Source organism: Anopheles gambiae, chromosome 3 (genome assembly GCF_943734735.2).
Source record: "Anopheles gambiae chromosome 3, idAnoGambNW_F1_1, whole genome shotgun sequence".
NCBI classification, from domain to species: domain Eukaryota; kingdom Metazoa; phylum Arthropoda; class Insecta; order Diptera; family Culicidae; genus Anopheles; species Anopheles gambiae.
In genome coordinates this window covers 50294803-50309475 of record NC_064602.1, presented here as the reverse complement: position 1 = coordinate 50309475, position 14673 = coordinate 50294803, and the positions used below count along the sequence as shown (strand labels likewise).

At 37.1% G+C, this 14673-nt stretch overlaps 2 protein-coding genes across 7 annotated transcripts in view; one reads left to right on the top strand and one right to left on the bottom strand.

Annotated features, from left to right (window-relative positions):
- Positions 1 to 14673, top strand: part of LOC4578430 (uncharacterized) — a 46588-nt gene that overhangs the window by 10049 nt on the left and 21866 nt on the right. The window lies entirely within an intron of this gene.
- On the bottom strand, positions 252 to 11006 carry LOC1279655 (estradiol 17-beta-dehydrogenase 11). 6 transcript variants are annotated; one of them, XM_061658877.1, is made up of 9 exons: positions 10782 to 11006; positions 7687 to 8117; positions 5568 to 5721; positions 3221 to 3345; positions 2575 to 2685; positions 2115 to 2240; positions 1899 to 2020; positions 1051 to 1167; positions 252 to 985 (listed from the first exon to the last, which is right to left on the bottom strand). In XM_061658877.1, the coding sequence occupies exons 2-9, from the start codon at positions 7819 to 7821 to the stop codon at positions 781 to 783; spliced, it is 1095 nt and encodes a 364-aa protein (XP_061514861.1). In that variant the 5' UTR covers positions 7822 to 8117; positions 10782 to 11006; the 3' UTR covers positions 252 to 780. The 6 variants fall into 6 exon arrangements, with proteins under 6 accessions (XP_061514861.1, XP_061514863.1, XP_061514859.1 ...); XM_061658879.1 differs by having other exon boundaries at positions 7687 to 8092; XM_061658875.1 differs by lacking the exon at positions 10782 to 11006 and adding an exon at positions 9072 to 9362.

Below are 14673 nucleotides of genomic sequence, written 5' to 3'. Positions count from 1 at the left end.
AAGTAATTTATACCATACTTAAGGAATATATGTAAATCACTTATCGAAATACTCTTTTTGCTGTATGGAAGATGACGGCATCCCAATATCAGTAACGTTCATGACTAGGTAAGTGTACGGCAACTGACTCACTAATAAAATATGGTAGTCTGATGATGAACTGTACATTAAAGTTCTCTAATGTATTACCTGTTTATCTGTATACGAAGTTAGCATTCATAATCATAGTATTTATAAAATAAACACAACGGTTACAATAACTTTTTTGTTCTTCCTTTATTGACAGAGCATTATCATCTAATGTGATCATGTTTTAATTCACCCATGTTTATTGCAATAGCTGAACTGAATGTACGAGGCAACCATTCTGTAAACTGTATTACTAAATCGAACAAGACCGGCTAAGCTAGACGCTGCTAAAACAGTTCTAACATTAACAACAGGGCAAGAACGATGCATACCCGTACTTAATTGAAATTCCTTTTGCCCATTTGTAATTATACAAATATTGCATCTTTATCCGGCGTATACTTTTCACCAATTAATCAGTAGTATTACCATATTTGTTTTCCTAATTAAACCAATGTTTTACATCCTTTTTCTCTTCTTCACTACCGACGTTGTCCAGAAGGGCCTGGTATCGTTAACTAATTAATTGAATCAATTCTATAATGGCTAACACATACATACATCTCGCTCTAGATTTGAGCGTTAAAGTACACAGTTTTCTTTTAATCTGGCTACATCTTATCATAACGCATTCGCGTTGTTTTTACATGATTATAGCACACGTTCTCCAGTGCATTGTCGGTGGACCAAAAGAGGCGTCGATTTAGTGGTGTTATTGTTATCACTGGCAAATGAATTGGAAATATCTTTTGTATTATCGCATTCTGAATTATTTAACGGCGTTATAGTATGTTGCGGAGCAGCATCCGGCACCAACCGTCGCAAGAATCCAGAATTACATCCCCAAGGAAACATCCTGTAAAATAAAAAAAAATGCCGATTAGGTTTACATTTCCGCGCATTATTGCATTACTCGCTTACCATTTGATGGCCAACATTAAGCGTAAATAACCAGGTATAATAACATATTTCTCATTTTTCTGGACACCTTCGATGATTTTATCGGCCACATCATTTGAATCTAGTGTAGGGACCCACCTATGGAAATTGAAAACAGACGATGAATGAAAATATGATATTTTGAAGGTCATTGCTATTTTAAGTAGGTTATTTGGTCATCTTTTTTTCTCGTAAGAATATGATTATGTATTATCAATTCGATCCTATTAAAAGAACTTTTATCTTATCTATTTCTTTGGAAAAGTATACATCACATATAAAGTATTGAATTATCGATCAAATCAACTTAGCAAGTGATGAAGAATTTCAAAGTGGCGCTATACTATTAAAAAACTCTTGGAACAGGTTGAAAATAATGAAATTTTAATTTTTTCTCGGATTTCGGATCGGAAGCCTTATTTTTATTGAAATTTAGTTCTCCGGAAAGATGTTGTGCTGGCATTTGGGACAAAAGTAATACTACAACCTGTTATTCTAACATCACATGTTTTAACTAAATTGTATTAAATGCTTGCAATGGTCGTTAAAAGCAATATTTATACTTTTTTTAAAACGTTTAAAGAGTTACAAAATAACGCTTGATTATTAAGCTATTAAGCTAGATTTTTCTTAACTTATAGCTGTTTCGAAACGTTTACATGTGAGAGAATTATTTGAACAAATCGAGAACATATTCTATGAAAACAAATAGAATCCTTATTAAATTATATCTCATATATGAATATGAAAATAAGCATAATTTTTTTTATAATTCTCCACAGAAATACTTTTGCGAAACGATGTCCTTTTAAATATAAAAGAAAACATACCTTGAGTTAACGTCGTCAAACATTCCAGTAGACTGTATGAAGTACGGGCAAATGACTGTCGTAAACACACCCTGCGCTCGGAGATGCTCAAGTTCCAATCGTAACGCTTCATCAAAACCAACCTGTACCATTCAACCGTAAAATAAAATAAAGTAATCCGCATAAGTACCAAATTACAAAATACATAATACTGAGCGTTACTCTGCTCATACTTACCGCTGCAAATTTACTGGAACAGTAATCTACCAACTTTGATATACCAACATGGCCGGCAAGAGAGGCAATCGTTATGATATGTCCATGATCGTTTTTCAGCATTGCTGGTAGGAATGCTTTTGTCGTCTATAGTGGGTGTCGGAAGTGATACACGTAGAATAAAATAGAGAATAAAACAGTTATTTCGATTTCGATTTCATTCTTGCATATTGTGTTCCTGGGTAGTTGTCCAACGAAGATTTTTGATCACGCAGTTAAGAAGCTAAAACCCACACAATGATATACCTTCGCATAGAAATAATCATTAAAATTCAAGTCATTCACTGCACAGTTTGGCATGACTTCTTGAATGCCGGTCTGCATGAATTAGTAGTTGAATTGTAAGGGTTCTTCTTCCAAATATTGCGTTCAAAGTATCGACCAACCAACAAAGCTCAAAACTCATAAACCATTTTCTTACCCAGAAATGTGCCAGTACATTGACGCTAAAGGATCGCTCTATCAAATGATCAGGTGTATCTAAAAGGGCACGTCCAGAAACGACTCCGGCATTGTTAAATAATAAAGTTACCTGAAAAAAGTGTACAATAGTTAATACAGAAACTATAAACTTTATAGACTTGGATACAATCTGCAGAAAGGCATATATACTTCGTAGCTAAATGCAACTAATAATTAATCTTTTTCTTCTTCTATTTGACGTAACGTACTTCGCGGACTTGCCGGTATGTACAGGCTTTCTAGACTTATTTAGAAACTCAGTCCTTGCTACGGGGGGATGGTCCCATTTTACTCATAGGGGAACCCACGACGGGTATGTTGTATGAGCTGACGACTGTACCTCAGGACCGCCCCTAATAGTTAATCTACCAAGTTTAAATCCTTAGAAACTTAATACAACAACAAGTTCTAGGTTGCATTTTTGCATCTAGTGCTTTTTGAATTTCCGTTCAGTTATCGCCAAATGAATCTGTTAATAAAACTGTATATTACTCAGACAAGCAATCACAGCCTCATGACTTAACTGAATCAAGTATGTGCTCTACTTCATATGTAACAAACAATGCCAACAATTTGTTAATCAACTTCAATGCGAACATACTTACATCGCCAATCTCTTCCTGTATAATTTTCGCATATTTATACACCTCTTCCTTGTTCGAGATGTCCACTTTGTAACCTTTGCAGAGGCCTCCTAGAGATTGGATCAGCTTTACGGAGTCATCCAGCCCTGTACCGAGATAGAATGTAGCAATTTAATATAAACAATAGATTTACTTTTAATACAAACAAAAACTTATGTAATGACTCAATGCATTGTCTTTAATTGCTGTGGTATAGACAGGGTTCATTGTTAACTGAACACTTAGAGCATGCCTTTAGTGAATAAATTACCTGTTTCATTGAATACTGCTCTTTCGTGGCCTGTAGATAAAAGCTTTAAGTCAAAGTGCAAACCTCACATTCTCAATGCGTAGCTATAAAGCAAGGTTAAGGATGCAAGGCAAACGAGAAATAAATAATAAGAATGGGGTGTGTTGTGTTCCTATGTGTGTTCTAGCGCAATTTTGCTTATCATAACTTGCAGGTGAGCATATCTAATCGCCGCAGTATGAAACGTGCAATAAGGTAGAAAGAAAAAAACTTTTAATTGGATATCAAACCGGTTTTTGCTAATATTGGAGATGAAGAATAGGTGAAAATGGAAATCGGTATGTATGTCAAACAATATGTCAGACTATATAATTCGGTTTCAATGGGGTATGCTGTATTTTTATTGATCCCGATGATCTTGACCTAGTAATATAATAATATCCCGCTTCTTATGCTGATCAAGCATCTCCGCGTGCATTGGCTCGACGACCTTGGTCTGTTTTTTTTTTAATTTTCTTTCGGTATTTTGCATCTTTGCTTGCGTCTTCTGCACTCAAACCAGTTCCATACGCTTTATCATTTGCTTCGCTCAACGTCCTCGGTCAACAGTTGCCAAAAGACATGATCATCAGTTTTATCGAAGCAGCGTCCACATATATTACCCGCTGGCAAAACAACTGGTGTTAAAACAAAAGTGGGCAACGGAAAAAGTAAGAGTAAACATATAAGGTAGCATGTCTGTCTGTACATCGCCGACCTTGAATATCTTGCAGTCACTTGTGCTTTTACATCGCTGAGACAGCATCATATGTTCTCCGTGTTTTGTCAATGTCAACGTATTAAGCGTAAAGATATTCGTATTTTCTTCTTCAGCTCGTATGAACAGAAAATCTTCTACTTTTAATTTTAGCTTTTTGCTTATTGCTGCTTTTCAGAAATGATCTTGGTACTTTTAGGTGCGCTAAACAAACCCTTAATATGAATTAATAAGTTATAAATGGAAACAAACATTGTAAAGAAATATAAAGTAAAGATTAAAAGCGAATTTATTAACAAGTTTGTTTTAAATTGTTCAAGATATCAAATATTCAGCTAGCAGTTAATTATTAAAATTTATGCAGACGCACCCGTATGTGTTATGTAAAGTTTTATATACCAACAATTGTCTAATTTAAGGAATACAATTACATACACACGGTTTCATCATATTCAAATTGCTTAAACATATTCAACTCAAGACTCTATGACTTTTTAACCTTCAATCAAGAGTAGACGTATGTGCACACATCGTCAAGTGTGTAACTCATTGTGTAGCCGCCTCGTAGGTAATCGAATCAATGGATTATTGAGAGCTTTCAGCCGCTAGTCATCCATTGTACTGCAAAGCAAGTTCGTTTGACCTTCAATAAAATTAGGTGTACCATTAGAAACGCGATGCCAAATTACATCTTTATTTTCCGTAGGGCGTAGGGTATATATCCAATATAGTCTACGGACAAGTACTGCTCACTCCTTCTGTACAAAGGGGCGATGAAAAAATCACATACTCAACTACAGCCATGGTACACCTTTTGCAGCAATGATATTGAGTACTGTTGAACCAGTCATGGTCAAAAGTAACCGGTTTAATACACAGACTCTTCACATCTCTCGTGTCAATGGCCATAAACACTATCGAAGGTTTTTATTTTCGACACATTACACTTGTACGATATGCTGACCAGTCATTGCAAGATTGCTTGATTTTAAACATACTGCATTGTGTCATCTCACTGTGTTAGGAAAATACGTCTGCCAGATGAACTAACAAGCACGATGTTGAAATCTTGATTTTTCCTTTTTTTGTGCCAAACAACCATTTACGAGAATGCCATGTTTTGCACAACAAGTCTTCCATTTTTAATGATTCATTATGAAGCTAAGGCACTTTTTCGCGTTCTTTTAAAAGCAAAAAAACGTCATACATGACATTCCGTCCTTTTGGAATGGCATCATACTCACAGCAACAGACAAGCGTAACTAAGCATAGCTTTTAAATGCACTTCACTGCTTCTTAAATTTATTTTGTCGTATACATACCTTCTTGATTTATGTCCCACAGCACAACTTTGGCGCCAAGCTTAATGAGTCGAAGGGCTAGCAACCTTCCAAGGCCACCTCCGCCGCCGGTTACTAATGCTATCTCTCCATTCAAGTCTTTCTTTGGCACGCCAAATATTTGATAGTAAAATGCCTGAAAAAAGGAACGAAAACCCAAACATATTGTAAGCTTAAAACACGCTACTGGTACATGAAAGAAGAAAGAAAAATCAAAACAAATAAAAACCATTCCCCCGATATTCACGGTCAATTGTTACCGCTAAGAAAAGCACACAATGGCTGAAAGTAAAATGATTGTAAAGATGCATAACTTTATTGGTGAGCAGTGACCATGGTCATGACATTATTTGCTTTCCAATTACTACCTTCCTACAGCACAGGCGGTTGCGTTGTTTGAATTGACATACGTGCTAGCAACAACCTCCAAATCCCCCAGTTTTCATTCAACACAGATTGAAACTGCAAACATTTCTCCCTTTGGCACTGTATTAATTCTACCTGCCTGTTTGCGTTTTTGAGACTGTAAGTGTATTGAACAACAAGCAAAACGCTCGTGCAAGACAAAACAAACTTACGCAATTTTCAAATTTGTTAATTTTGCCCAAGGCTGATCGCATTGGCTAGGGATTTAGCTTTCTGGCGAGATATTCAACAGGAGCTTCAAGCGTCATTTGCGAGCAAATGGCAGACATTAAAGGCAAATGTGAGTCGGTACCCATTCATATATCGGCACCTCGATTTAGTTCCCCCGCCCATGATGGTGGGGTGTGTTGAGGATCGTGTTATTGAGTATGTATACTCGGGTACTTCTCTCAATTTATAGAGGGAAGAAGTCGTTTTAATAATTACTGCCTGAAAATCATCTCGAAAAGTTTTTTCATCATCGCACACACCGCAACGCAATACACACGTTAATTGCTACGAATCTCGCATAATATCATTATCGTGAATGTTGCCTTGCTTCGCCGGTGACTAGCAATCTTCGGAGGATGTGGGAAAAAATACCACCTGTTGTTTGTGAAGTTGATTTAATTCGATTTTACATACTATGTACTTGCATCCACTAATAGCTACGATACGCTGAAGCTCAGAAAAAAACATTTACAATATTTTCAAAACTGTGTTATGCATTCAGCACTAGGAATATATTTTCATTGTATGTATGCTTCAAGATTGTCAATAAATTTCATTGCATTCAATCACAATAGTCCAATATTTTTCTTCAGTAATTAATTTGTTTCTCGTTAGGTAGTTTTGGTAGAGTTTAATAACATCTTCTAACATACTTCTGTTGACGTATTCAACTTAGTCTTTCAAATATGAGAGTCTGGATTGTAATATGCAGGAAACAAGTCACATACAAATGGTCCATATTATGGTAATCAGTTCACCAAAACGGCTAATTCTGCATTTAAAAGTTCAATCGCATGATCGACTCCAATAATTGTTTTGACTGACCCTGACCTTTTTTTTAACAAATATATTATAATATTATATTTCTGTCTGAAGCTATTTGAATTTGTAGAATTAACTGGTATACAAGCCATGCTATATTATGCTACAATGGGTATAACCGCGCACTGCATTTCGATCGGAGCTGCCATGATATCAGTATGTGCATCCAAAGCATAGGCAAGAGCATGTTTGCACAATATCGCCTTTGCTATACCCAATACCTTAGATAGTCTGTAAAATGCAATGGCTCCGGGAGGAAAAAATGTTGGCAGAGCTTTTGCATCGCAGTCGCTCCATCGGGTAGCTAGCTTTGCGCGGTGAAGGGTTACGTAACTGTAGGAAATGCGGCGGTGCAATGCTAGGTACATGAACTAGCTGCACTATGCAGCTTGATTGAGGTAACCGGTCTTCGGGTTGAATGAATCTTTGGGTTCTCGAATGTACGATTGTTACAACAAAAAACCAAACATAAGTCAGGGTTCATAAATTTGTTATTTGTTATTTATTAAGTTTAAATTCTGAATTCAATTCTTCATCATTCCATCCAGTACAGTAATTGAAAATGCTATATTTTGTTCATTGTACTCCAACTCAAATGTTGTTCCGAAACCACTTTAAACAAGAATGAATTCCAACTACTCACCTGTAATATATATCCTAGCGATGTTAGCAGAAACACTATCACATCCATTATTGTTCGTCGAATAGACGGCTTATTCCGAGATGGATTAAGCTCGGTTTGGTCGAACGAGAAAGGTTTTCCTTTGGATGCTAACATTTTGTATTTTACCGTATGCGTGGCAAGTTCTTCAAATGCTTGCTGGTCTGCAAGCCACAATTTTTCACTTTCAACTTCCTCCAGACAAACGGAAGGAACGTTTGTATGCGTTCCTTATAACGCAGCCCAAGAGGGGAAACTCGTTTCACACTACACTGGTACACCAACAATTTCACTCAATCACTTTTACTTCCTTCTGTTTTCTCACGTGTGTAATCTTTTCGGCGAGTACTGCAGGGCCTAAACGACTACTACTTCAACACAGGCATAACTGAAATCACATTCGCATCGGTGAGCTGTAGATGAAGATGAGTGTGAACTATATGTATATATGTAACATAAATGTTTGCACGGTATGTTTGCACCGGTCTTGTAACAGTGCTGCACTATTGTTTTTAAGTTGCTTTTTATCATTCACTTTACCACAGACCATGCAAAAAGTAGTAAACACAGCACCGAATATCAATAAAAGCAAAATCTAAGGATCTGATAGAAAGATTGAATACCTCACTTAAGATATTATATGCTTCACCAGTGTCTTATAGCAGTATTTTTTTCGTCTTCTTTGTACCCCAATTAACAGTATGATTCAATGCCTGACACAACACCTACATTGTATGTTATGCGTTACCGTAGGTGCATAGTTACCAAGTACGCTGAATCTACCGAGACACGCTGCTCAGCTGGTGTGATATAATAATGTAATCTAACAAGCAAACGTGGTTGTACTCAAATGAAGGCACTTTATACGTTTCACTTTCTAGCAGTTACTCTTCTACTCCAATTCAGGCCCAAAATGCATAGACAATTTGAGGTTGCAATAGCTTTCGTGTGGTTGATGTATTGTGTTGTTGTTTCACAGCAATATGTAATGTTACAAAAATGTTAAAATTTACTCGATGCAAAGATTATTGATGTTTACTTACGGTGTCCTAATCGTATGATTCACATATGCTTTATAATTAAAAAAAAACATGATACACAAAAAATAAGTACACCAAATTGTATACTCCATAGAATTTAATACACACGTTTCATTAATTTAAATGTAGCCTGCTGTCAAATAAACGCCAGCGTAATAATTATTTAAACACTCGTCACTTTAGACACCTGCTTCATAACGATCACTCTACACTCTATAGCATGGAACGGCGCATGAAACAAAAAAGTTGTAAGGCGACAAGCAACGAACTTGCGCACTTTTCACGCATCCAGAATAAACCACACAACACAACGCGAACGAAGCTCACCTATCACATTCGCCTTGCCAAAACGCGCGCTCGCTAGGGTCGCGATCAACGGACGATCAAACGTACACCACCACTCTACACCACGGTTGGCAAGCATCTATCGTGCCCCATCTGACTGGCAAGCATCTGGCCCCGAGGACGACGGCGGTAATTGAAGTTTGTAATAACTGTTACCGCTGCCGTGCCTAGCGTACTTGAGGTGCAAGCCTTTCGTGATACTCCTGCCCTGAGCCACAGTCGAGCGAACTGTTCCGTGTCTGGGGCACAACGATACACCAGGCTTGGATTATAGTTGCGTTCATTTCAACTCAAGCAGCCTGTTTCGTTCGCCGCGGCACAAACAGCTCTGCTATCCCACTTTGTGCAACATATCCCTGTCGCTCTTTTGCTGTTGCTATCTGTTTCGATGGTTTTCCATGCAAGTGCTTCTTCATTCGCTTCTTTACTCCCATCTTTATAATGTATGTTGTGCTCAGCTGATGTCGGAGCTGTATCTCTTTTTATGCTGTTTTGCAGGGGTTTTGAGGGGTTCTCATAATTTTGGAACATTTTCTTGGCTCTTTCTTGAGGGAAGTGAACTTTATGTGAACTTTTTGGGAATTGGACTTTACGGCACATTTTTTGAACTATCATTTTCCAATTTCGGAAATTCCTATTGGATTCCAGTCACCAAATGATCACTTCCCGTTAGAAAGAGTCAAGAAAGTGTCTCTAAGTTATGAGAACCCTCGAAAAACCCTGTATTGGAGAGCCATGAGACTGTTAATGAGCATTCGCGATAGTTTACGTACCCAGTCGAGTGCGTACAAGGACGTAGATGCTTTGCATCTTTACTCTTTTCTACTGTGGTAGTATCGTTCTGTTTTGGTTGCTTTCAGTTGTTATATGTCACAATGCAAGTTTGTAAAAATATACCTTCTTTCTGCAAAATGTTATCACATTCATCTAATCATTAAAACTCTGTAGCTGATAATTTTTTTATGTTTTTTAAGATATCGATAAGAACGAGAATGTTAAATTCCCACAACAATCTGTGTCCAAATGTTCTTGTAAAAAAAATATAAATGGTTCTTCTATGTTATCTAATGCAAGTCGTCTCTATCTCTGCACACAATGGTACTAATTTCATTATGCCCGATATACATTTTTTCGCATTGCATAAGACGTTGTAGTGCAATATGCAGTCGTCAGATAAGAATTGACGCATGGCTTCAACGGGTGATTCACGTTTGATTATCAAATTAAGGTGTTTTGATTTCTTGATGTTATTTAATACCTCTCGTCATATACGCGAAAGGGGCGTTTTGCGCTGCGTTTTCTGCCTTTATTTACATACTACGCTGTGGTAGTCATATCGTTTCACACAACATCACAATGCTATGTTCGATTGTATGCTTGTTGAGCAAAACTATGTTAACCTGCTTTGCCGTCCCGGATGCGACCAAGCTAACCTGAGGCAAATATTTAACACGATAAACAATTTGTACACAAAATCACTGTATGCAAAATACGCCAACATTCTGAAGAAGAAAAAAACTTTCAAATATTTGCACACCACTCAGTCCCGAATCGTGGTTTATTTTCTATCGTTTGATGCTAATGTTTGTTGAATTCTTGCCGAAAAATTCTGTGCCCGTCATTGTATGACCATTGTGTGAAGCCGGGGTTTTGCCTTTTATCACGACCGAACTGTAGAACCGCACTACATACCTGCCTCAGCGGGTACCAATGATCCCGTTGGTAAAGGTAGCACAAAAATGCCAAGAAATGAAAACGAAAGCAAACACTTTCTCACAATCTGCGGGCTGAAACGTTCGTCGCAGCCGTTTTGCGACGGTGTGAACGGTGCCGGTTCGGTACCGTTAGCGTGCCATGACCAGCAATAGACGAATATCAAAACACACACAAACTCTCGGTTTGACTGTTCGAATCGTACTGCGCATGCTTGCAGTGTGGTCCGGCAAAAAAGGATGCTCTGTCTGTCAAACACCTTGATGCCATTGGTGTGTTTTACGAAGGTTGCTTGCTGTTATGTGTTGCTTTCTCACATTGCTGGTCAAGTTGTTAGCCCTGATCAAATTTGAAGCGGAAGGTAACCGTTATTTGTTGATAGTGCAGCAAGTTCAATTGTTATGCTCTCAAATAAAAGCGAAAAAGCAATAAAAATCAACCACCCGTATTTAGTCAGTAAATTCTAATGACATTGATCTGCGGTAAAATGCGACATTGAAAGTCCCTGAACCGATGCGTACCGCAAACAACAAGCACACTAAGGTGGTACACCCAACAGACAGTAATAATAATAATAAAAAAAAACAGTAGAAAACTGCAATCACTCGTTCGTGGCTGGGACTACGATGCCTTTCATTACAACCAAAGGTCTGAGTACATAACCTTCTCCGAGGCTTCGGGCTGTGGTCTCACTCGTCATTCAAATTCCACTCTTTACTCAAGTAATCTTTCAAAACACGCCAACCGGGCGCTGATCACATACGGCTTTCTTACCACCACACCGACGGGCACCGACCGCACAGGCACATGCAGAAACGCACCTGCACGAGAATCGCCATTAGGGAAAGGAGGTCAATTTCATTATGACTACGGTGCGATGCCACCAGGTATGTGCGATTGGATGCGTGGTACTGTGTTCGTGAGACGTCTTCAAATGCTCACGCTGGCGACGATACGGCTGTATTCAAACGAGGAGTGGCCGAAACAAGCGACGTGAAGATACATCTAAATTGCTCGACTAATCATTACGAATCATAATTGCAGTAGCCAAATGCGGTAACCTTCTTTCATACCATATGCGGGACTCGCTGAGGTACACGTATTGAAACAAACTTTGTTAATCGAATATATAATCACATCATTGCTGTGTAAATCTGAAGCACAAATATTTCCCTTTGTGAGTTTTATGCTTTAAATACTGGTTTACTCACTTTATGCAAAGTGTAAAAAGCAGGACCAAACAAGAAAAACTTCTCCGAATAAATTTTCAAACGTTAGAAAATTGCTCATCCTTTTTTTGCTTCATAATATATTTAAAATGCAAAATTCTTTCCAAACATACTTTGCAATACAACAATAATCGAGAAATATGTGAGCTCTAGCTCTAGCTCTAGGTTTTTACCTATCATTTTATTTTTAAATTATTGAATAAATATTATGAGAGTACTATAGAAATAAATAGCTTTTACTGATTGTTACTATCTATGCGCATCTTTTGCCATATGTTTCAGTTCAACTCTCTAACCTCGTTTTGTGCCTCGGATAGCTGTGGAAACTCATCCAATATATTGAATTTACTTTTGGATTTGAAAGTCAGCACAGTTATGGTTCTTCCTGATGGTAGCGTAATAATCAAAGACTGGTGTCCGTGTCCATCAATCATGTCGTTCTTCGTGTAATACACATCGCTGGTAAAGATAAACGATTACACAGTTTGATAATAATACCGTTCAACAATTAATTGGGGTAAAATATGTGCTTACCCTGTCTGGAAGGATATATTTTCCGTTGCGTATTGCGAGAGTGTGTCAATGGCTCTATTTGCACTATCCAGATACGCTCCGAACAGTCCAGAGAACCATTGCTCAACGCGGGGCCACACCATCCGGCCGATAGGTGTCAGTATGACCTGTAGAACGGGAACCATAGTGTCGTACCGTACCAAAGATTTTGCATTATCCTCCCGGGGTTCGATCAGCCCTGCCGTTGCTGAACTATCATCGCTAGTGTTTATGCCGGTTAAATAATCCCACAATGGGAGTCCGTTGGCACAAGGCATGCCTAATAGCAGCAACACAGCGCTGGCACCAATAATCATGTTATAATGCTAAAATAAACGCGGTTCGATATTAATATATTATGTTTATAGTTTCGGAGTAAAATCACGTATAAGTACCATCTTAACAATGCTCACTGAAATATCCACTATCTTCTTGATACTTTCGCGATCAGAACACAACTGAAGTTGGCGAAGGTTGTTAAATTTCCTTTTCTGTTAGAAGTGAAAGAGAAAGGTAGGAAATGTTGAAAAGAAGAGTGATCAGTAGGAATGTCATTAAATGAACTGGTTTTACCTGTCTTTTAAAGATTCTGTACCCGTAGTAGATTACAATGTACATTGGCAAAAGTGAAACGGTTAGGTAAAGGGAAAATAATGTATATTTTGGTATATTGTTGAACATTTTCGAGGACAATGTTTCATTTCCCTAATTTAATTGACAAATGTTTATTACTTGTATTAAAACCACAAATGGATGTTTGCCTTAGCATATTCTCATTTTAATTGTAAAGAGGCTTTTGGAAAAAAAAAACAATTAGAATTTAGGTTATTTTGTGAAAAAAAAATATTTAAAATTTGATAACTTTGTTTGCAACTCGTCAATATAATAATATTTCCATTGAGAATTAAATGATCATCATTTTTGATTTTCTGCTTGATTGTTGCCACTTGTGTCTTAGTTACAGAAATCAAAATTATTTCACTGATAAATTATAGTTTGACACGCCTGCTTCGATGCGTAGCCCCGTGCGTAGCTACGTTCATGAATAACCATCGTAACAGTTTCACTTACAAAACAAAAGCACTCGTGAGTGCCTATCTCACAAATCGGTTAATAATGAATTTTCAACATTTTTGGAATCGACTAGTGCAAACTTACAATGTTGTTGTATTTTTTACAAACAATTCTTCTGAGCAGAGGTCAATAATGTACAACCTTGACCTGCCGAACGTTAAAATATACTGCCAAATCGTTCTTATACTTATACGTTTTTTGGTTCAGTTTTCAATATTGACAGCATTATTCAACGCATACGAAAGGTTTTTCAACAGCTGATATATATGTGTGCTGTTTTTAAAACTTCTGGCAAGCGTTGAATAATGCTGTCAACATAGGAAACTGATCCGGAATACTGTGTGAGAAATTAAAAAAGCTACAAAGTAGATCTTCAAAATCCTCCATAATGTGGGGCTGTAAAAGTAAAAATGTAAACACCACTTGGCGACAGAGAATATACGAACGAGCGTTATTCCGGATGCAGAAACACCGTTTGACCAGGAATGCTGATTCAACATCTTAGGCAGTTAAGACTTTGAGCGGAGTCTTTGTACCAAAACGTCGATTATACGGCCCGATGCTTGAAAATGAATCTATATAGCAAATTAAAAATCTTTCGTGCATACACTTTTTGAGTCAGCTGAATTATTCAAAATAAAGTTCAATGTTCCCTTGTTTAAAAAAATGTAATATGCTGAAAAGAATCTTTTTTAATAAATTAACAAATTTGAAGAGTGAAATTGTCTCGGAATTGTAATTAATAAAAAAAAAACAAAAAAGACAAATCTTAATTAAAAAAACAAAATTCCAATATTATGAATTCTTTCTTCTATTAAATTTTAGATAGGTTTCTCTGGACCTTTTCGGAGAGTCAGGAGGATTCTAACGATTACTTTTGAAATATTTAATTTTTTTCTAACACAAACTTAATATTGCTCAATAAGCATTTTATGGAGAATCGTTTTGAATTCAACAATAGTAATAACTTCAATAGACTTTTTTTACTTTTTCAGACCGTTTCAAACAGATATAAT

What these genes read in the sequence shown, in the direction of transcription:
- LOC1279655 (XM_061658877.1), bottom strand. Translation starts at nt 7,821, where the DNA reads ATGTTAGCATCCAAAGGAAAACCTTTCTCGTTCGACCAAACCGAGCTT. An exon ending in ATGTACTGGCACATTTCTGG is followed by an intron (nt 2,241 to 2,574) that starts GTAAGAAAATGG and finishes CACCCACTATAG; the next exon opens with ACGACAAAAGCATTCCTACC. An exon ending in TTTGACGACGTTAACTCAAG is followed by an intron (nt 1,168 to 1,898) that starts GTATGTTTTCTT and finishes CAATTTCCATAG; the next exon opens with GTGGGTCCCTACACTAGATT.